Source organism: Dasypus novemcinctus, chromosome 8, assembly GCF_030445035.2.
Source record: "Dasypus novemcinctus isolate mDasNov1 chromosome 8, mDasNov1.1.hap2, whole genome shotgun sequence".
Lineage (NCBI taxonomy): Eukaryota > Metazoa > Chordata > Mammalia > Cingulata > Dasypodidae > Dasypus > Dasypus novemcinctus.
This window is the reverse complement of record NC_080680.1, coordinates 122,878,172-122,899,718: the sequence shown is the minus strand read 5'-3', so window position 1 is coordinate 122,899,718 and position 21,547 is coordinate 122,878,172. Positions and strand designations below refer to the sequence as shown.

The following is a 21,547-nucleotide window of genomic DNA, read 5'->3' as shown; positions in this document are numbered from 1 at the left end:
GCCTTGGGGCTCTTTCGGTTACACCAGCTCCCCCCCGCCGCCCCCCAGCTTGGTATCAAGCACTAAACTCCCCAAATTCTGCATGGCCAGCTGTGCGGCCCAAGAGCTGGCGGAAGCCCAGGTTACCAGGTGGCCACAGAATGTTCCCACAGTGGGGCCGAGGGAGAGCTGGACGCAGAGGTCGGAGACCGGCCGCTCCCAGGTGGTGGCTGCACCTCCAGGCCCTTCTCCTGGCCGCAGCTGGTCCATCTGTGGACCCATTGGTGGCCATAAGCCCTCGAGATGAGCCCTTTACTTTTTGGCACTCTGAGACTTCTCTACATGATAAGGACATCAGTAACTCACCTTGCCCAGGTTTAGTCTGACAGCAACCCCAGGAGGTGGGCACTCTCACCCCATTTTGCTGATGAGGAAACTGAGGCCCTGAAGAGACTTGCTCTACTGCGCAGAGGAGCGGGTCCTCTGGCTTTCTGGGTTCAGAGCTTTTTCTAAAATATCGACACCATTCCACCTCTTTCTAGGGACACTCTTTTTACCTGAGCACAAAACTCTTCCAGTTCAGAGTGGCCCAAAGACTTTGCCAAGCCAAAATGTCTTCCCCAGAAAAATTGCACTTGCACCTCTAGGCACCCTGAAGGACTGATGGAATGTGTGCTCAGAACCGTTTGCTTTCCTCTTTTACCTAACAGCCACATCAGCCTCCACTGACACCCGTTTTGAGCGCCAACTATGAGAAGCCGGCGGTGAGTACAGTCCCTGCCTTCACTCTGCGTGCTGTCACTATGTCACAGCGGCTCTGGGCCTGTCCCTGTGCTTGGCACACAGTTCCCCTCCTCCAGGTGCTTTCAGACAAGCACGAGAGGCAGTTACAACACGGCGTTCGGGCCAGGGGAGCCCTCTAGCCCAGCACCGGTAGGCCAGAGAAGCCTGCCTGGAGGAGGTGGCCTCTGGGTTCAGACTGAAAGAACAGTCAAGGGCAAGAGTGAGCCAAGGGTGGGAAGAGGGTAGGAATTCCAGGCAGAGGGACTGTGGATGGTGGAAGGCCAGGGAAGCAGAGTGTCTCTCGCTGTATTTCCCTGTGGCCGGGGAAAGCAGAGTTCAAGGCAGAGAAAGGAGAGGCCTGATCTGCAGGAGTCAGCAAAGGGCTCGGAAGCCCACCTAAGGACCGTGGCCTTTATCAGGGCAGTGGGGAGCTCTGGGAGGGTTTTAAGCAAGAAGAGTGCAGGTGAGATGGGCATCTCATCGCCCTGGTGACAACCTGCAGAGGGCAGGCAGGGGGCGGGACCGGGGTCGGGAGACCAGGTGGAAGGCTCCTGAGTTACCTGGACCAGGAGCACAGCACATGGCCAGAGTGGAGAGAAGCTGAGGCAGGAGTGACGGCTTTGGTCATTGCCTGGCTGTGGGACAGTGAGGATGACGGGGGTCAGGGGCCATGGCCAGGCCCATTGGGTGATTGGGTGGAGAGTTTCCTTTTTCCTTCCCAGGGACCACTGAGCTGGCGGGACTCGAGCCCTGTGCTCCTCCACCAGCTTGGCTGAAGGAGGACTTGTTGGGGTCACTAGGGGACCCTCATGGAGCTCGGGTTCAGGACGCACGGCCAGCCCGGTGGACGCTTGCCCCTGCCGTGTCTGCTCCGGCGTCTCCACCAGCTTCTGTGAGGGCCTGTCTTCCTTCCCCACCTCCAGCACAGAGGCAGGGGGCACCGGCTTGCACACAGCCGGCCCCAACTTGCTGTGATGCTACAGCTGCAGAGCCCGGGACTAGCTGACCCGATGCAGAGCCGGGGAGACATGGTTCCAGGTCGGCTGGGACCAACTGCCCCCTCCCAGCCCCGTCAAGAGGAGCCCGGAGCGGGGGCACGGCGGTCCCAGGCCCCTCCGCCCAGCAGAGCTGTAAAGGCCCTTTCACAGGGCCCGACGCGGGCTTGGCAGACACGTGGGCATTTCCTAGAGGAGCGGTGTGGGACCCAGACGTTTTGGGGTGCCCGTGGGCCCCCAGAGTGGGGAATGCGAGGAGCTGCAGGACATGACGGCCTGAAACCCGCGGGGGGATGTGGCCTGAGATCCAGACTCGGGGTGCGTGGTAGCACGATGGGGATGGCAGTGGGGCAGGTGGGTAGGATTCCCCGAAGAACCAGGCAGCGAGAGGAGATTGGACTGTGAGGAGCAAAACCTTAAAAGGACCTGATGAAGCAGTGGGAGCAGGGAACAGAGAAGACGCAGCCCGCGAGGAGGAGAGCCGCCGAGCGAGCTTGTCACCCTGGCGCCAGGCGCTACAGGGTGGTCGGAAGAGCAGAGCGGCGTCCTTCGAGTTTAGAAGCTAGAGAAAAGCATGGCACCGGTCTGGAGGGATGCCAGCAGGAGCCTAGCAGGTGGAGGAGTGCATGGGAGCAAGAGAGAACGCTTCAGGACGCTTAGCTGTGCAGGGGAGGAGGAAGTTGGGGCAGGGGTTTTTTAAAGAACATACATTATTTTCTGCAGAGACCCTGGCTTTTCTTAATTTTATTTTGAAATAATCGTAGGGCCAAAGCCACCTTAAAACCCCTTCTACGTGCAGGTGCCTGGGCTAGGGGTGGGCAGAGGACACCCCTAACGGCTGGAGGCTGCATGCAGACCTCCCAAGTGCTTAATTTGGGTCAAGCAGTGTGGCGTTGCGTTTTTCTCCAGGAAGGAAGCCATTCCTACCGCTGAGAGCTGTTCAGAATGAGACAGGCTGCTTGGAGGGACCGTGAGTCCTCCTTCACGAGAGGCAGTGAAGCCGAGACTGAAATCCCCGCGCCAGCTGACGTGCCTGCCTCCTAAAGAGCTGGGGCTCTCAGCGGGAGCGGGCGACGCCGACAGGGTTGCAGTTTGCTGTCACCTCTTTAACAGCAGGGTCGTTTCTCTCACTTCCTTTTTGCAGCTGCACTTGGTCGCTCTGAACATGCCATTTTCTGGGGACATTCGAGCTGATTTCCAGTGCTTCCAGCAGGCCAGGGCTGCAGGGCTGTTGTCCACCTACCGTGCATTCGTATCCTCCCATCTGCAAGACCTCTCCACGGTTGTGAGGAAAGCAGAGAGATACAGCCTTCCGATCGTGAACCTGAAGGTAAAGAGAAATGTCATGCTCCATGCCTTCCAGAAGCTCTGCTCTCCGCAGGGACTGCAGGCAGCTCTGTCTCTCCAGGACATCATCAGGAGTGTGCTGGGTTGAAGCTGTGTGACTTTGGGCGAGTTGCTTTCCCTCCCTGGACCTCAGTTTTTCTATATGTACAGTGGCCTTTCCTTCCTGGCCAGTCTATGACTCTCGGGGCAGGCAGGAGTGTTGATGATCTGCTTTCATTCCCTGGGGGCTGCTCGAGCAAATACCATGAAATGGGTCAGCTTAAAACAGTGGGAATTTATTCGTTTTGGTTTTGAGACTAAAAGAGAGTCCAGGTTAAGGCGTCATCAAGGGGATGCCTTCTCCCCAAAGACTGGTGTTCTGGGGCTGGGGGCTGGCGATCCTTGGCTCCCCTGTCACATGACCAGGCACGTGGCGGCACCTGCTCATCTCCTTTTCGTCCAGGTTTCATTGATACCAGCTTCTCGCGTCTGTGGCTTTTTTTCTCTCTGAATTTCATTCTCTTATAAAGGACTCCAGGAACAGGCTTAAGGCCCCTCCTGATTGGTGTGGGACACAGCTGAACCGAAGCCGCCTCATTTAAAGTCCTCCTCACCAGGGGTCCACCCCCACAGCGAGGGGTTAGATTTAAGATCATGTTTTTCTGGGGGGCTTCAAACCACCACAAAACCCCCTTAATATTTGTATAATTTTGCTTTATTTATTTGTTTATGAAGCACTTTGTTACCTTGGTAGACACTCCCCATAAAAACGGGAGTTATTCTTTTGGCAGATGGGGAAACCGAGGCCCAGCGGAAGAGAGCAATGTGGTCAGGGTCACTGCAGGCTGGAAATAGTTTCCCTGACTCGCGGGCCCGCGTCTCTGGGTTCTGCCGAGGAGGCACCCGCCGGGCATTGTGTCCTGCCCCCCGGTTTGGGGGCTCTCTGTGCATCTTGGCTGGCAAAGCCTGGCAGATCTCTCTGCCCCCACTTGCTGGCGAGGCAGAGCCTCGTGGGATCTTTTGATTAAACCGTGCCGGCAGGCGTCTCCTTCCCGGCCACAGGGGCGGCTCGGCTGCTGCTCACACACATCTTGCTCCTGACCCCTCAGCACGTTGCAGAGGGGCTCTAGCACCTTTGGTTCCTGGATGCCAGTCTCCCAGTTGGGAACCTCGAGGCCGAGAAGCCCTGTCCTGACCCCAGAGGCCCTGCACTGTCCGTCTCTGCCCCCAGGCTTGTGTGCCACCACATCTCCCCTCTCTGGTTATTTGCATTCCTGGGTCTCCCCACAAGGGACCAGATTCCTTCAGGAAAGGACTAAGGGACTCACCTCCTTATCAGCCGCAGTGTAGACTGCCCCAAATTTAAAGCCACATGCATATAACATTTGAAAATGACTGATAATCAAGATCGAAAGCACACTTTCGATGGCGAGGAGGCTTATACATGCACATAATTGGAGAACTCACTCCCAGAAGCATCCAGGGATGGATTAGAAAAACAAATCCCAAGCGCCCGTGCAGGCTCTGGGTTGTGGTTGGGGGCTTTGGCATGAGGTGGCATTTGGGGCTTGAAGAATGAGTGGAAACCTGGTGCAAGGATTCCGATGTGGCATTTTGTCTCCACAGGGCCAAGTGCTTTTCAATAACTGGGACACCATATTTTCTGGCCACGGAGGTCAGTTCCCTGCTCACGTGCCCATATACTCCTTTGACGGCCGAGACGTGATGACAGACCCCTCTTGGTAGGTGACCGGGAGGAAGACAGCGTTAGCAGCTGGGGAGGCAGCCGGGGGCCCTGGGAGAGGCCTGGCTCCAGCTGCTGTCCATGGAAGCTTGGACAGGGTCCTCACTGAGCCTCAGCAGCCTTGCCTGTGAAATGGGCGAGCTCATCCCATCTGGACCGTAGAGTAGACCGAGCACGTGTGTGAGCTCGTGGCAGGCCGTGGGCCCTTAGGCAGTGTGTGTGGCGTTGCTCCTGGTCACCCTGGAGCCCTCGTCGGTGAGTTGGCCCCTAATTCCCAGAAAACTCTGTGGGCTTTTCAGAGTTGGGCAACTCCACCCACCTGTCCCGGGCTGGTGCGTGCCAGGCCTGGGGAGCACGGGCACGGGCCTCCATGCCCAAGGCCTTATGTAACTCTGTCTGTGGGCAGACAGGCCAAGAGGAGCTCCGACGTAATGTGACAGGAGCACAGAGGAGATAGTCATTCTTATTTGGGGGCAAAAATCAGAGAAGGCTTCATGCAAGAGGAGGCATTTATTGACTTTGAAAGAGGAGAAACGAAAATGAATACAGGCTTCCCCAGACCGGGGAACTCAGATGAAAGGTTCATATCCACGATTGGGGCATGGCTGCACGCGCGTGTGGTTGGACTCTAGTGTGTCCAGAGAGTGGGAAAGAGTGATGAGGACAGAGAAGTGGTTTGGGGTTGGGTGATGGAAGCTAAGGAGTTTGGACTCGATTCCCTGGACTTACACCAGTTCATTCACCAAGACATCTCATGAGTGTCATTTCCAAAAGTAACATGATTCATGTATGAATGAAATACTTCAATAAAAATTTTTTTAAAAAGTAACATGATAAAATTCCTCCGTAGGCCCCAGAAGGTCGTCTGGCACGGTTCCAGCCCCCACGGGGTGCGCCTGGTGGATAACTACTGTGAAGCGTGGCGAACCGCTGACGCGGCCGCCACAGGGCTCGCTTCCCCGCTGAGCACAGGGAAGATTCTGGACCAGAGAGCTTACAGCTGTGCTAGCCGCCTCGTGGTCCTGTGTATCGAAAACAGTTTCATGACAGACGCCAGGAAGTAGTGTGGCCTTCCGATGAGTCTTAAGGGTTTCCCCATTTTCATATGTGAAAAGTTGACACTGAAATTTTAAAAATGTTTCCATGTTGTAAATATTACGGCTTTTTCTTACACATTCGTCACGTCAACAACCAAAGAAAACATACCTCAGGACCCTTGAAACCGAAGGCATAAAGGACTCAGATCAAAGACGAAATCTGATCCACACGTTGGTGCTAGATTCTGTGGGAAAACCCAGGCGGCGTGTCGTGACCGCGCGGCGCGGGCTGAGGGCAAGTTGCAAACGCAGGCCACGGCGTTCTGTCCGCTGCATCCTCTTACGAGTCATCTCCTCCCTGCCGCCACTGTCGAGTGTAAGATGTCCTTCGTGTTTTCTTCCAAATTCGTCCTTTAGAAGCGTTGCCCCTTTCTAAGTTATGTGCAGACCGAATGCTTTGCTCTTTAACATGCCCCCGTCGTTTGGAACTGCCGGCCGTCCAGAGAAGCAGAACTGCTCAAATGATCCTCCTTGTATTTTCTGATGTTACCAGCTATAAAGTTTTCCCCCCTAAAATACTATTGCCATCATGCTTTAGATTTATATTTTCGTATGTTAGTATGGGCGTCTGTTTATATAACTGACTTGCTGGAAAAAATGGGAACTCCAAATTATCTGAAGCTAGAAAAGAAAGAGCACACAGTTATTTTTCCTGGCCAGTCCGTTGGCCGCTCTTGAAGAATAATTGCAACGTTTACTGCAACAAGGAAGACCGCAGGGATGAGTTTTCTGAGATACATATATCTTCATGCTGTATGCTTTGATTTCTTTTTCCACGTAAGTGAGCATAAAGAGATCTTTTCCGGTGCTTCCTTCTGTTTGACTTTTTCCCCCCCGTTCCTTTATTTCCTGCACTGATGTGGAAGGTGACTTGGGATATCCTTGGTAATCCTGTCCCTGCACTTGTGCTGCCCCTTGGGAAGTGACCAAAGAATAGATGTTTGTTTGTAAAAATGTTTTTAAACATTTTTTTTCAATTTAAAGGAAAAGGTTTTCCCAGCCTGCTCTTCTCCTCCTTCCTGTTGTCTCCCCGTTGGTGGGGGCTGCAGAGCTGGAGCCTGGGAAACTGGGTGGATGGTGACTGTCTCCTGTTGAGGGGCTCGGCCTGGACAGGTCTGCCTCGGAGCATCCCCATAGCGGCTCCTGATTATTAAACATCAGACACATTGTACTTCCCGTTTGCCTTTTCCTTATTGTGGTCATATGTTATATATAAAATACAAAATCCCTCATTTTAAGTGGACGCATCGATGGAATTCATTGCATTTCACAGTGTTGTGCTCCCTTCACCACCACCATCACCGAGACCGTTTGCTTTTCCTAACACCCCTGCAGGATGGGTAGTTTTAGCTCCACGCTGCAGATGAAAAGCACAGGTGAGGTTCGGGCAGCTCCTGCTCGGGTCACAGGACGGTGAGGGCGAGCGGTGGAGCTGGTTTCAGACCCGGGGTGTGTCTCCCTCCAGGGGCCACGCTCTTCCCAGGGACCACTGCTCAGGGCTGCCCGCCGGCTCCCTCCCGGCTCCGGGTCTCCGGCCGGTGGTTTGACCCCATGGGAGAACCGTGATCACCAGGCCCCTGGCCTGCTGGGACAACCCCCACCCCCGTTCAGCTGGGCAGCCCAGATGCTCAGCAAAGTGACTTCCCCCTGATGGGCCTGGAGAAGGACGGAGCTGAGCAGAGGCAGCAGTCAGCCCTGCTCCGGGGAGCGGCGTCTACCTGGCGAGAGGCTCCCTGCTGAGTCAGGAGGTGGAACCCATCCCAGGTGGGGAAACCCGGCCGGGTCACTTAGGGTTAGCCTTCCCCCCTAGTGACGGGGAGGAGGGCTCCTGGTGAGGGACAGAAACCACAGGGGGCAGGCCAGAGGGTTCCCAGGCCACCACGTGCAGGGGAGTCCATTTCAGCCAGAGGCCGCTGTGGGTGGGGGTCGGGGCATAGCCCAAAGGAGGAGCCCCGCTGGCCGACCCTCGAGCAGGTGCAGCGGCCTGTGCCTCACCTCTCTCGTGCGCCTTCGTGCGTTGGAAGAGGGCATCACCGGCTCTCCCGGGAGGTGACACCAAATCCACCCTTACCCCATTCCGACTGGGGATGACGATCAGAATCCTGAGCCTGGCATCCGAGACCCTTGACTCAACATTGGCCCCCACATGAGCTTTCCGGTCACCTCTCCCAAGCCAAGACCTGGTGTCCTCGCAGAGGACCCCGGGCGGGCTGTGGTCCCGGGAAGCCTTCCTCTCTAGGTCAGCCCATCCTCCTGCCCAAGGCCGTGCCTGCTTCGCCTGCCGCGCAGCCCCCTCCCCGACCTGCCCCCTCTGGTGCCCCTCCCTCCGCCTGGGGTGTTTTGCACAACTGAAGACCCATGGCTGAAGGGTCTCCAGGCTGGGCAGGAGACTGGCACCCTTCAGGTAAATCAGGGAGGGAAGATAGCCAGACTCGTTCTTTACCGTGCCGGGGGTCTTTGGACACTTGCTGTGGGTCCAAGGGCCCCTGCCAAGCTGCAGAACCGGAAGGCCAGGACCAGCCACCAAGTCCACGCTGGGGCAAGGTGCCAGAGGAGGCAGGACTTGGGAGCAGTAGAGGGCACCGGGAAGGCAGGCAAGGATGAGGCGGGGACAGCGAGAATGAAAGAGGGTCCAGGGAAATCCTCTCTGCCAGCCCAGTGTGGCCACGTCACGGTGGACACCAGGGCCTAGGACCCAGGCTCTGCGCCCTGAGAGCCAGGGTAATCAGCCTCACATTCCCTGCACCCTCTGCACGTTACATGGCTTGGACGACGTCACTCAGCTCTGAAGGGAGGGCAAGAAGGAGGCAGTGGGGGATTCTGCCAGCAGGTCGGAAAGCTGAGAGCCCGTCTAGACACTCTGTTAGGCAATTACGGAAACAGCTCAAATGAACAAAAGCAAAAAAAAAAAAAAAGGTCTGTATTGACCCCGGAAGATCAGGCCAGGGGACGCAGGGACCAGGTCATGTGGTCACTTGGTTGGTTTCCTCTTTCTTTCTCTGTCTTGCTTCCTCTTTTCTCTATATGTGACTCCCTTCCCTCCCATTGAAGACAAGATTCTCTCCAGCAAGGGGTGATTTGCAGACAGCTCTAAGCTTTTCTGCCATGGCACAAAATGACCACACAGGAAAGGAAAGACCTTCTCTCCTCTCTGAGTGTATTAGTCCCAGGAAGGCTCAGATTGGTCCAGCTTGTGTTGTGTGGCCATGACTGTGACGTGGGGGTGGGGAGTTTCAATGATCAGAAAATGGGGAGAGGTAGATCCTTCCACACAGCTGCAGGGAAGGGTTGAGGGTAGGGAATGTTGTGGCAGAGGGTAGGGAATGTTGTAGGCCGAGGTGAGGTCACACCAGCCTTGAATTCTAGGATAAGGGGTTTGGACTTTATCCTGCAAGTGGTGGGATTCCTTGGAAAGATTTTAAGAAACTGAAAGTTGGAATCATATCTGTGTTTGAAAAGGATCAAGGAGAGCTTTATTTATTCATCCACCCATTCAGAAATATTTCTTGAATAATGAGTTTGTACCTAGCACCATGTTTGGTTTTGGATAAATGATTTTTCAAGCCCACCAAGCCCTTCCTGATGTAGCAGATGGTCTCAGCCTTACATGTACCGTACCTCTCCCTCCCCTACTTCTAGACCTCCTACCAGTCAGGACTTGTCTACTTGTGTAACCACTGCCTTGCCTAGCAACTGGAAGGGTTTCCAGTTACCCACTGAGCCCCTGGGGCTAACCCATTGAGCCTCCTCAAAGCTGATACCAAAGCTTCCCAACTGCCGCTGACTGATTTCCTCCTTTGTCTTACACCTTGTATTCCAACTTATAAGGCAGTTGAGTGTAGAGGGGGCTTCGTTTGGGTCTGAATTTTGCTCTGCCACTTACTAGTCAGGTAATCTTAGGCAAGCTACTGAAAATCTCCAAGTTACCCCAAACCATCCCTATACTCAACCCTTTCCTGCAGCAAAGTTTCTTCATCTGTGAAATAGGGAGAGTAGTGGGACTCCTCTCCCAGGGATGTTGGAAGGATGAAATGAAATTATTCATCGAAAGCACTAGGAATGGAGCTCTGGCCCCATGCAGCACCTGGCAGGTGACAGGTGACAAGTGTCCATTATCCTCTCTTTCCTCTCGCCTTGCTGGGCGATGTCTTCTAATCTCCCTGTTCCTCTGCCTGTCTCCAAGCCCAGGGCCAAGACTCAGTGGGTACACACTGGTCCAGCTCTACCCATTGTTGGTGAATCCCCGGAGGACCCTGGCCCCCTGCCCCCCATCATTATCCCCATAAGCCAACAACTGAACTGTTATCATCTGGGCCACGTGAGCCTCCAGGACTCAGCGCTGGCACTAAGGCTGGATCCTTCTGCTTGAGAAGAGTGTGTGCCATAGCCTCTGGGAGACTGTCTACCCTCCTGCCTAAGCCTGCCCCAGCCCCTGAGTCCCAGGAAGGACCCCGATGCTCTGCTATCTGATAAGCAGGTAAGAGGTTGCCTACCCCACCTGCTCCTTTTCCTCTAGGCCCCGTCAGTGAATGAAACCACTATCCATCCGGTAGTCTAGGATTCAATTATTCATTCACTCACCCATTCATTCAACAACACAATAACTGAATGCTTCCTTGGATGCTGTAGTAATAGCAGTAATAATAATTATGATGATGATTATAAACCATAATATAAGTGCTAAGAACTTCAGCAAGGTCTGGATATTTCCACGATGACAACTTCAATTATTTGAAAGTGTCGAGGTATTTTTAAAATATCTTGGGGTGTTCTCGCTCTACTGCATGCACTGGATCTTCTCCTGGCTCCTCTCTTACCCTCTTCAAGAGGACTGTTGCACACACCTCCTTGCTGACCTCCTCGCCTCCAGCTTCTCCCCTCCAGTTTATTCTGCACCCCGGGGGAGAGAAATTTCTGGAAAGCTTGCCATACACAGTCAGTTTTAGTTTGGGGCCCCCCTGGGATAAGAATCCATTTACAAGCAGTTTGTTTGGGAGCTGACCTCTGGGAACACGAAGGCGTGACGTTCCCTGTGCTAGGCAGCCTTTAGAGTTAGCGGGAGCTGTTTGTAACGTGAGTTGTTCATGCTGTTTACACCGTGGGTCCCTAGAGCAGACTCCCTGCTTAGGACGTCTGGGAGCCACAACAACAAGCACCTCAGAGTTTCCAAAGTACAGGGCAAGGGAGGGGATATTTATGCACCAACCGCATCACATCCGGCCTTGCTTAGGCAGAGTGGGCTGAGGCCTCCAGAGAAAGCTGTCAGGCAAAGAGGCCGCCACTGGCAGCCGGAGCTGGAAATGTGCGCGGCAGTGGGCAGGTCTGAGGCGTGTGGACAAAGCACCACGGACGTGACCTAATGGGGAAGATGCTCAGGTCTCACTTCAAGGTAGCAATTTGAGCTTACACTAACATCCTCATATTGAAATGATTAAAACAAGAAAAATAAGAAAAGATTTGCAACCCCCCCCCTTTTTTTTCCATTGAGAATTTTTTTTAAATTTTAAAAACATTTTTACAGATACTTAGATTTCATAAGCGATACATAAAAAACGTAGGGGATTCCCATATGCCCTGCTTCCTCCCCCTCCCCCACTTCCCCACATTAACAACATCCTTCATTAGGGTGGTACATTGTTACAATTGATGAACACATATTGGAGCATTGCCACTAAGCGTGGACTAGAGTTTACATTATAGTTTAAACTCTCTCCCACTTAATTTTGTAAGTTATGACAAGATATATAATAGCCTATATCTGTCCTTACATCATTCAGGACAATTCCAATGTCCCCAAAATGCCCCCATATTATACCTATTTTTCCTCTCTTCCTCCCCTCAGAACCTCCAGTGGCACTGCCTCTGCATCAAGGATACAAGTTCTTCCATTGCTAGAATAACTATAATATAAGTCTATAGTAGAATATCAGTAGTCTACTCCCCAGTCCTGAGGATTCTAGGACGGTGCTCCCCACTTCACCTCTAATTGAGAGGGGGCTTAGATTCCATGGGACAGGGGGCTTTGATTCCACAGGACAGATGGATGGGACTATCTTGCTTGCAGTTGTCGACACTCTCTTTTCCTTGGAACGGTTGTTGTCCATTATCATCTCCTTGTTAGTTGTCCTGGGTGAGTCCAATGAACTGAAGATCAGGTTTTCAACTCTATTGAAATTCAGGGCCCACTGGCACATGGAAAGCCCAAAGATTTAAGTCTCTTGGACATAGACATATCAACTCTAGTGCTAGCTATATGTTCAAACAGGAAGGGCAGAAGAGCCATGTGTAGGGAAAACACAACTGAGTTCAGCTCTGTCACACTGGGGAGCATAAATTCCAGAGTAGGACCCACTGACACGTGCCAAACTCCTGAGCTATCTGGATGTCTCTAGAGCCCTCAGGAGCCCTGCTATTTGAGGCACTATTTACCATGGCAGTCAATGAGATCCTGATGAGACATGTATAAGTGTAACCTCTAGAATGAACTCCCAACTGACTTTGAAGTCTCTTAGCCATATAAACTCATTTGTCTTTCCCCTTTCCCCTTCTTGGTCAAGGTCTTTTTCCAGTTGCATTGCTACTTGGTGCTTGATAGTAATCCCTCAGTGCCAGGGAGGCTCATCCCCGGGAGTCATGGCCCACACCAGGGGGAAGGTAATATTTATATGCTGAGTTTGGCTCAGAGAAAGGCCGTATTTGAGCATCAAGGAGGCTCTCAGGAGATAACACTTCGGCACTCTATTATACTAGGCTAAGTTTCAATTTCAAAAAAAAAGGTTCATAAGTACAGTCATCAATACCAAGGGCCCATCAATGGTCCATCCTCCTTCACTAGTCATTGCCCCTGTCCTTGGGGAATTCTTGCTGTCCCATTAGAGAATGTGGCAGAGCTCCTATAGTAGTTTGATATGGATATGGGTGGGGACTCACAGATAAAAGGCATGGCATAGGACAGAGTTGAGGGTTTTTGATGTTGGAGTTTTGATGTTGGAGTTTGATGCTGAAGCTTTAAGCTGAAGCCCCAGGAAGTAAGCTCACAGAGGAGAGAGGAGCCAGCCCCAGGAAGAGAGGAACCCTGAGCCCAGGAAGAAGCAAGATCCTGGAAGAGAAGAAACCAGGAAGCCTGAACCCTCACAGACATTCGCAGCTGTCTTGCTCCAACATGTGACCTTGGTGAGGGAAGTAACTTAGGCTTTATGACCTGGAATCTGTAAGCTCCTACCTCAAATAAAAAAACAGCCAATTTCTGGTATTTTGCATCAGCACCCCTTTGGCTGACTAATACAGCTCCCCAGGATGGGAACTGGATATTCTTTTTTACTGTGTGGATCTCCACCCACTATGACAATGCCTCATGAATGCTTGAGCTTTTTCATATGCCTTATAGTTATGCCCCAGGTGAACCTCCTCCCATCCATCCTCCATCATGATACCCCACACCAATGAGCTTCCCTGCCACAGTTGTAACCCTTCTGTGATCCGAAACGTCTTCAAAAGTGAAGCCAACAAAATAACCACATAAAGTTAATAAGAAAATGAAACAATAGTGATAGTTTTTAAAATGACAAATAAAATACAAAAAATTAAAAAGAATTTGAAATATAAAAAAATAAAATAAAATAAAAATTTGGTGTTATGTCTTTCATAACTGTAAGATCTCTTGTCTTGTGTGTACAGTGACGTATTCTTTCATTTCTTCCCCCAGGTCTTATTTTTTTCATTTTATCTTCAAAGAAGCTTTAGGTTACAGAAAAGTAGCATGCAGAGCATATATCCATTATCCTCCTTTTCCCCTTTTCCCTATTACATGTGGATGGTACACTTGTCACAATTGATGTAGAAACATTGAAGCATTGCTACTAACCACGGTCAATGATTTACATCATGGTTTACATTTTGGACCATATACTTTTATAAATTTTGATGAAATTTAACATGGCCTGTATCCATCATTGCAAAATCATGTAGAACAATTCCAATGCCCCCCAAACGCCCCATGTTCCGTCTATTCTATTCCTTCCGCCCCCTCCCCTCAGGACTCAGGGCAACCACCAAGCTTCACTCCTTGAAGAACAAGATTCATAGTTGCCTGCAACAACATTGAGGGCTTGACACACTGGCCTGCCCACCCCTGTCAGGCACTGCCTATGCTCTCAAGAGACTCCACCCCTCTATCTGAGACCATAGCAGGACTTCCCAGGATGGGAGCCCAACACCTTTCTGTCCATTATGTGGGCCTCCACCCACTGATAAAATGCACTACGACAGGATGAACGCTCACACACTCCCTAGAGGCCCGCCCCAGGTGCACCCTGTCCTGCATGCCCCCCTCATCCAACATGTTAAGCCAGTAACCCTCCCCTGCCATATTTGCCAAAAAGCCTTCCCAGCATTGTAGTTTCAAGCACATGCCTGCAAATCCCCAGAATTCATCTGCTCCCTGCCGCAACCCTCCCCCATTTCCATGGATGTCCCCCAGTTTCTCCCCCCCACACTACCCCCGTCACAGGCCAGCACTGCCCAACCCAATAGCACCACTGCACCACTGCCATGCCCATCCATCACTGCCATACCCATTCACCACTGCCATGCCCATTCACCACTGCCATGCCCACCCACCACTGCCATGCCCATCCACCACTGCCATGCCCATTCACCACTGCCATGCCCACCCACCACTGCCATGCCCATCCACCACTGCCATGCCCACTCACCACTGCCATGCCCATTCACCAGTGCCATGCCCACCCACCACTGCCATGCCCATCCACCACTGCCATACCCATTCACCACTGCCATGCCCATCCACCACTGCCATACCCATTCACCACTGCCATGCCCATTCACCACTGCCATGCCCATCCACCACTGCCATGCCCATTCACCACTGCCATGCCCACCCACCACTGCCATGCCCATCCACCACTGCCATGCCTACCCACCACTGCCATGCCCATTCACCACTGCCATGCCCACTCACCACTGCCATGCCCATTCACCAGTGCCATGGCCACCCACCACTGCCATGCCCATCCACCACTGCCATACCCATTCACCACTGCCATGCCCATCCACCACTGCCATACCCATTCACCACTGCCATGCCCATTCACCACTGCCATGCCCATCCACCACTGCCATGCCCATTCACCACTGCCATGCCCACCCACCACTGCCATGCCCATCCACCACTGCCATGCCCATCCACGGCACAGCTACACCCTTCCACCCTAGCATAGCTTTTACCTAGGTGGGCATTGGCTCCCAACCCGCTGCTCCTTTCTGCCTCGTGTAAACCTATCTTCCAGACTCTAGCTTTGTGACTCTGCTCAATTTGCGTTATTCTTACCAGTGAAGTCATGGAATATTTGTCCTTCGGTGCCTGGCTCGCTTCACTCAGCATAAGGTCTTCAAGATTCATCCAGGTTTCCCATGTGTTAATACTGCGTTTCTTCTTACCGCTGAGTAATACTCCATTGTATGTATATACCAGAGTTTGCTTATCCATTCATCGGCTGATGGACATTTGGGAGCAATCCCCTTTTTAAATCAGGAAGAACAAAATCAACCTGGCAAAACCTTGAGAACTTTCTGGAAGATCCGGGCCTGATATGGTTGGATAACTTGCAACCCCAGCAAAGGCAGGGCCTGCCTGTGAATCTGTGGTGTGTTGATGCCCACGTGGCTGTGCCAGCAGGGGCTGGGGGCAAAGGTGGGCTGGGAGCAGCTAGGGGGAGCTACGCAATGTTGTCGGCCCCCGAAACAGCCATCAATGCTTTCAGTGTAGACATCCGTAATGATGAGTATGCATGACAACAAGCACCCGTTAGTCACCAGTTAGGCACTCAGCAGCCTCAAAGAAGGAAACCAGTAGAACAATGAAACAAATGGCTTTCATTGCATATCATTATTACAGGGAGCGGATGCAGCTCAAGTGGTTGAACGCCCACTTCCCATGTACAAGGTCCTGGGTTTGAACCCCAGTACCTCCTAAAAAAAAAGAAAGAAAGAAAGAAAACAAACAAATGACAAAAACCAACTGTCTGCTTCCAATGTACGAGGTCCTGGGTTCAACCTCTGGTACCTCTTTAAAAATAAATATTACAGAGAAGTGGAATTGGCTCAATGGATAGGGCATCTGCCTACCACATGGGAGGTCCAAGGTTCAAACCCAGGGCCTCCTTGACCTGTGTGACAAGCTGGGCCATGCGCAGTGCTGATGCGCGCAAGGAGTGCTTTGCCACACAGAGGTATACCCCGCATTGGGCAGCCCCATGCGCAAGGAGCGCATCCCGCATGGAGAGCCGCCCAGCATGAAAAAAGTGCACCCTGCTAAGGAATGGCGCCACACACACGGAGAGCAGACGCAGCAAGAAGATGCAATGAGGCACAGATTCCGGGTGCCGCTGACAAGAATGCAAGTGGATACAGAAGAACACACAGCGAATGGACACAGAGAGCAGACAACTGGGGGAGGGGAGGTGCAGGGAAGGGGAGAGAAATAAATAAAAAATAAATCTTTAGAAAATAAACAAGTAAATAAATATTACAGGGAATAGGAGACAACTTTTAAAAACTTCAAATTTATCCTTTCAGAGAAATTTTACTGGGTAAAAGCATGAAATGGATACTAGGGGAATAAGAAAGAGTTCTGGAAAATAAAATGCATGATTGTATGCTCCCCAAAATAAAATATTAATATAACTACAGCATACACTTTTGAAAACTGACTTAGTGAATTAGTGGGTAAACTCATTAGAATTAATATGATCCTCTCCAAGCATAGAACAAAAAGATAAAGTCATGAGATAAAGGACGAGAGAAGGAGAACAGACATCGTGTTCCAATGTTTCTCAGGAATAAGAAAGAAGAATGGACAGAGACAAGTGTGGTGGACTGAATTGTGGACCCCAGTTTGGACACGTTCTTGATCTTGGTCCGCATTCTGGTGGGCGTGGGCCCATCTGAAGATGTCACTTCAGTTAAGGCGTGGCCCCACTGAAGCAGGTTGGGCTTTAATCCAAACCCGAGTCCTTTGTAAATGATAAGAAACTCAGACACACAGAGAGAAAGCCCGGGGAAGAGGCAGGATGTCAAAGACACACAGAGAGGAAGCCACGGGAAGAGGCAGGATGTCAAAGGACCAGAACTGTTCAAGGGATCTACCCCAAGATATACCGGGTTAAATTCAAAATTTCAAGGATAATTTTTAAAAATCTATAAACTTCATAGAGAAAGCAATTCAGACTGGTGTTGCGTTTCCATTGGCAGTATTAGAAATGAGAAGACAATGGATTCTACATGATCCTGTGGATTAAGAATTATGGTATTAAAATTCTATAACCAGCTAAACGTTCATGCACGAGAACAAAAGAGAGCCACTTTTAGAAATTTCAAGGCTCAAAATTATACCATCCATGTACTCTCTCTGAGGAACAAACTTTGTGGAAGAATTGCAAGCACAGGAAAATTACGGGAAAATTAAGATCTCACAAAGTAGTAAGCACTGTGATAGGCTAGAAACATGATGAGAAGCCATCAGGAGAAATTATGGTGCTGTCTAAATCCAGGTGTCCCAATGTGTAGTGTGTGTAACACGTGGATTGGAATAGGTTTAATTTTATATGATTTTAAGGTGCATTTTATTTTGTTATATATTTATTTTAATGTATATTTAAAAATAAAAATAGACACCAAATCCATAATTTCACATTTATTTTTATTTAATATGAAGTTAAGGAGAATTTTCAAGCTTGACAAAGTATATTGGTTCAAAGGAAAATATTAAGTAAGTAATAGAGCAAACAGTATGTTTTTAAGCTGGTAGGCAAATTACTAAATTTGGGAAGCACTGGTCTCAATAATTGCTGATAATGTGGCTGTAAAATACGGTCAGATCTTACCAATTTGTGATGACGAAATAAAGACCATGTTTCTTTTAAAACCTAAAGTACAAGTCTGAGCCCCTAGAAGTGAAACGAGCACAGAGCCCAGTCATTTCCTTCTTCCAGTATTTCAGGAATTAGTCCTACTCGTTATCCACCTGTGGGTACCCCCCTGGAGAAGGGAACTCAGGCATGTCCCTAGTGGCCAGACTCCCTCTCCAGTGTCAATGCCCCATTGACAGCCGGCGGGAAGCGGGTGCTGCTGGGAGCTGTGCTGAAATCATGGCGGTCTCGAAGGGATGGGCTGTGGCGTGACCCCCTGTTCCCGTGGTCCTGCCACCTAAACCACCCCAGCTGCCACCGGTAGGGCTCCCTGCCAATTGAAGCCACACCGCTGCCTCGGAGCTCAAGGAAGTGTTACAGCAAAACTGCCCAGCCCCAAGTGTGCCTGCTCGCAAGGAGCGCTTCTGCTCATGTCCACACTGCAGTTTTCTTCAAGGCGTCCCCGCTAGCAGGAGGGAGGCTGGCCTAGAGGTTCCCCCACCGACCTACTCTGTGTCTGTACCCAGTACTTCCCAGCCTGTCGTGACGAGGGCTTGGGTGTCTCCAGAAGCGGAGCCTGAGATGAGGATTTGGCGCAGGTGCCCTCGAGAAGCAGGAGTGAGGGGAGAGGGAGGGTACACCAGGGAAAGAGGGAAGGGTGACTGAGTGCGTTGAGGGCGTCGCTGGCACCGAGAGGAGCTCCGTTCCACCAGGACCACTGAGCACCGTGCAGACCGTTGCCACGGCGTCCAGCGACCCGCAGCTGGAGCACTCATCCATGGGCTGCCATTCCGCACTGGTGGCCGCGTGGGATGCCACCTTCTCGGCACTGCTGGGCTCTGCGGCAAGCTAAGCCAACACACGCTCTGGCACCGGAGAGGCCGTCAGGCGGCACGTGGAAAGACGCTGGGCTCGGGCCGACAGTCGGAGCTGTCCCCTGCCGCGTGGGAAAGCGGAGGTGGGCTGGAGGCCGCCGCCTTCCCTGTCCTTCGAGTCGGTTTCAAGTCAGGTCTCCATTATCCACCCGGTTTGATTATGCTTTTTGGCTCAGTCTCAGCAATGCCAATATACGTGGAATATCTTTAAGTCTTTGAGTCTCTACTGATGGGAGGAAAAAACTAATGAAGAGAAAAAGGTGGAAATGAACTGACCAAAATTTACCAAACATGGTAAAATTGGTCAATGAAACGAAGAGTCAGTTTATGGAAAACTAACAGATATAAGCGGGCCTGGCAAATCCAAGCCAACACAAAACAAAGCAGCAGCACACATGTACCAAATTGTAAATGAAGAAGACTGCCAATAGCGGATACAGAGGCCCTTTTAAAAAATTAAAAGACACTGTATTCAATTTACTCCTCTGAATTTAAAACTATAGGTATAGTAATGATTTGTTGTGAAATGAACTGATCAAAACGGATGCAAGAATAAACAGGAACCCTGAATAGTCTGTTAGCCACAAATGAAATTTAAAAGATTGCCAAAAGTCTGCTCACTTCCCCAAATTCTGCACTCTTACCTAGTTTCCTGGGCGAGGTTTCTTTGAGTAGCTCCTCAAAGAAAGGGGACAGTGACACAAGTAGAAATAAAAGATGCCATCACAGTCCACGCTTGGGTGTCAAACACACACTCACTCCCCATTTACACAGTCATGGCAATGCTCCCACCTGCATGCAGTAAAAACACTCTCACTCTCTCTCAAGCATGCACGCCCCATCACCCCCAGCTATGAGTCCTGGGTCTCTGGGAGATGCAAATTTCACTCAATCGGTTCCTGATGGAGGCTGGTCTATGATTAATTACTTATGGAGCAGGTAGGGGTACAGAAAAAGAGTAACTGCCCTCAGTGACCTTCTATTCCAGGGAAGAGCACAGGAAATAAACATGCAAACAAATAAATAGGTACAATGAATCCGGCTACTGAAAAGCGCTAAGGGGACAGAATAGTAATGGGCCGAGCGTGCCAGGGCTGGGGGGTGGGGGGTAGGGCGCTGCCTCTGCTGGAGTGGAGAGATGTCTCTGAAGAGACGACACAAGCCGAGACGCTTGCCAGTGGTTTAGTGAGGGACCTCACTCAAAGTACACACGATACTTGATTTCTTTCTGCCGCTGTCCCCACGTTATCAGCTGACTCATATAGACCTTGAGGAAATGTATTAGTCAAGGCCCATCCAGAAGACAAAAGCACTTTAAGGATTTGAAACAGAGAGAAGTTGATGCAGACAATCAGCCTCTTGGGGGATGGAAGAGCCGAGAAGCTGACTGGTAAGACTACCCAGATGTGACTACTGGACGAGGGACAGGTGGAGGACAACCTGTTTCCAGAGCCCGAAGCTGGGATCAAAGAGCAAAAACTGGAACCATGCTAGGCGTGGAGTCAGGGAGGAGAGCCAGCAGCGACCAGGAGCTCCACCGGGGGCAGAGAAGGTCTAGGAGAAGCCCCTCGAGCCTTTCCTTCCTTGTGCTTTCCAGTCTATCACCACTGCGTGGCCTTGGCCTACTGTCGCCAGAAGTCCATAGGCACAGCAGCAAGACAAGCAGAACCTGCAGGGACCGGGCTCCTACCCCAAACCAAGCCGGGGTGCTCGAGGATGAGACATGCATCTTGAGGGCCAACAGGTCCACGACAGGCCCAGGCCCTTCCTGGTTCCTGAAAGCCCAGGTGGCTTGGAGACACCAACCTCGAATGCTGTCTAGAGCGCCTCTGCCTCTCCCACCCTCACCTGAGCAGTCTTGAGCTTCAGTCCTGACTTCTAGGAGCAGAAGTGGGGAAGGAGCAGTATCTGGTTCTGAGATGCCTCTGGCCCTACTTCTTTAGGCCCAGCTCCTGCAGTGGATTGGGGTGGGCAGGAGGAAAGGTACACCTGCCTATTTATCCATCTGGCCACCACTGCAGACCTTTCTAGATGGGCTGTTTCTGCCTCTCTGGCCAAGAGTAGCCCCTGATGCCTTCCCTGGTGAGGTCCCTGGAAGGCCCGTGGGGCCAGAGCCCACCTGCTGCTTACAGAGCCCCCTTTGCCCAACTGGAAATTCTTCCAATCTTGCCAGGCCAACAACAGCGGTGCAGGTACTCCCGTTCCTCCCTTACTCCCAATTTAAATACTGCCTATTCTCACCTCCCTTACTCAGGTAAGCCCAAGGGCAAAGTAGCAAAGCCTCTTGGAAGCAGGATGCCAGTCCCTCCTCCTCTCGGAGACCTGCCCCTCTCTGGCTGATTCTCTTGTGCCTTCCCCAGGGCTTGACTGGGGACAGTCACCTCTTCCCATGAACATTATACTTCCCCCAGGCCTGATGATTCTGACTCAGCTTCCTTCTTTCTCCGCTCCCCGGCCATCTCATAAAGATCTGGAAGGAGGGCAGGTTGTCGACCAGCAGGGAAAGTTCTGACCCCAGCCCTGGGCGGGGAGGCCACGCCCTGTGGGTCAACCTGCTGAGCAGCCCCTCTGCCCTCACCTCTGGGCGGGAGCTGGCATTGCCTGACAACAGGAAAAGTCCCGTTCAACCTCCTGTTACTTATAAACACTTGAAAGGAGGCAGGCTGGCAAAGAACTGGGGTGGGAAAGAGCACCCCAAGGAGGAACAGCAAAGTGAAAGAGCTGCAGGGGCAAAGCAGCTTGGTGGGTCCAAAGAGCAGGAGAAGGCGGCAGGAGCTGGAGCAGGAGTAACGCAGAGGCAGAGGCAGGAGAGCCGGGGAGG

The 21,547-nt window shown here is 51.7% G+C and overlaps 1 protein-coding gene across 1 annotated transcript in view; it reads left to right on the top strand.

Annotated features, from left to right (window-relative positions):
* COL15A1 (collagen type XV alpha 1 chain) overlaps positions 1-7,162 on the top strand; it is a 109,770-nt gene extending 102,608 nt beyond the window's left edge. The window contains exons 39-42 of the mRNA XM_058302620.1: positions 690-743; positions 2,902-3,087; positions 4,710-4,825; positions 5,678-7,162. Coding sequence (XP_058158603.1) covers positions 690-743; positions 2,902-3,087; positions 4,710-4,825; positions 5,678-5,891 — 570 coding nt within the window. The 3' untranslated portion in view covers positions 5,892-7,162. The remainder of the gene's footprint in view (positions 1-689; positions 744-2,901; positions 3,088-4,709; positions 4,826-5,677) is intronic.
* Positions 7,163-21,547: the final 14,385 nt, after the last annotated feature.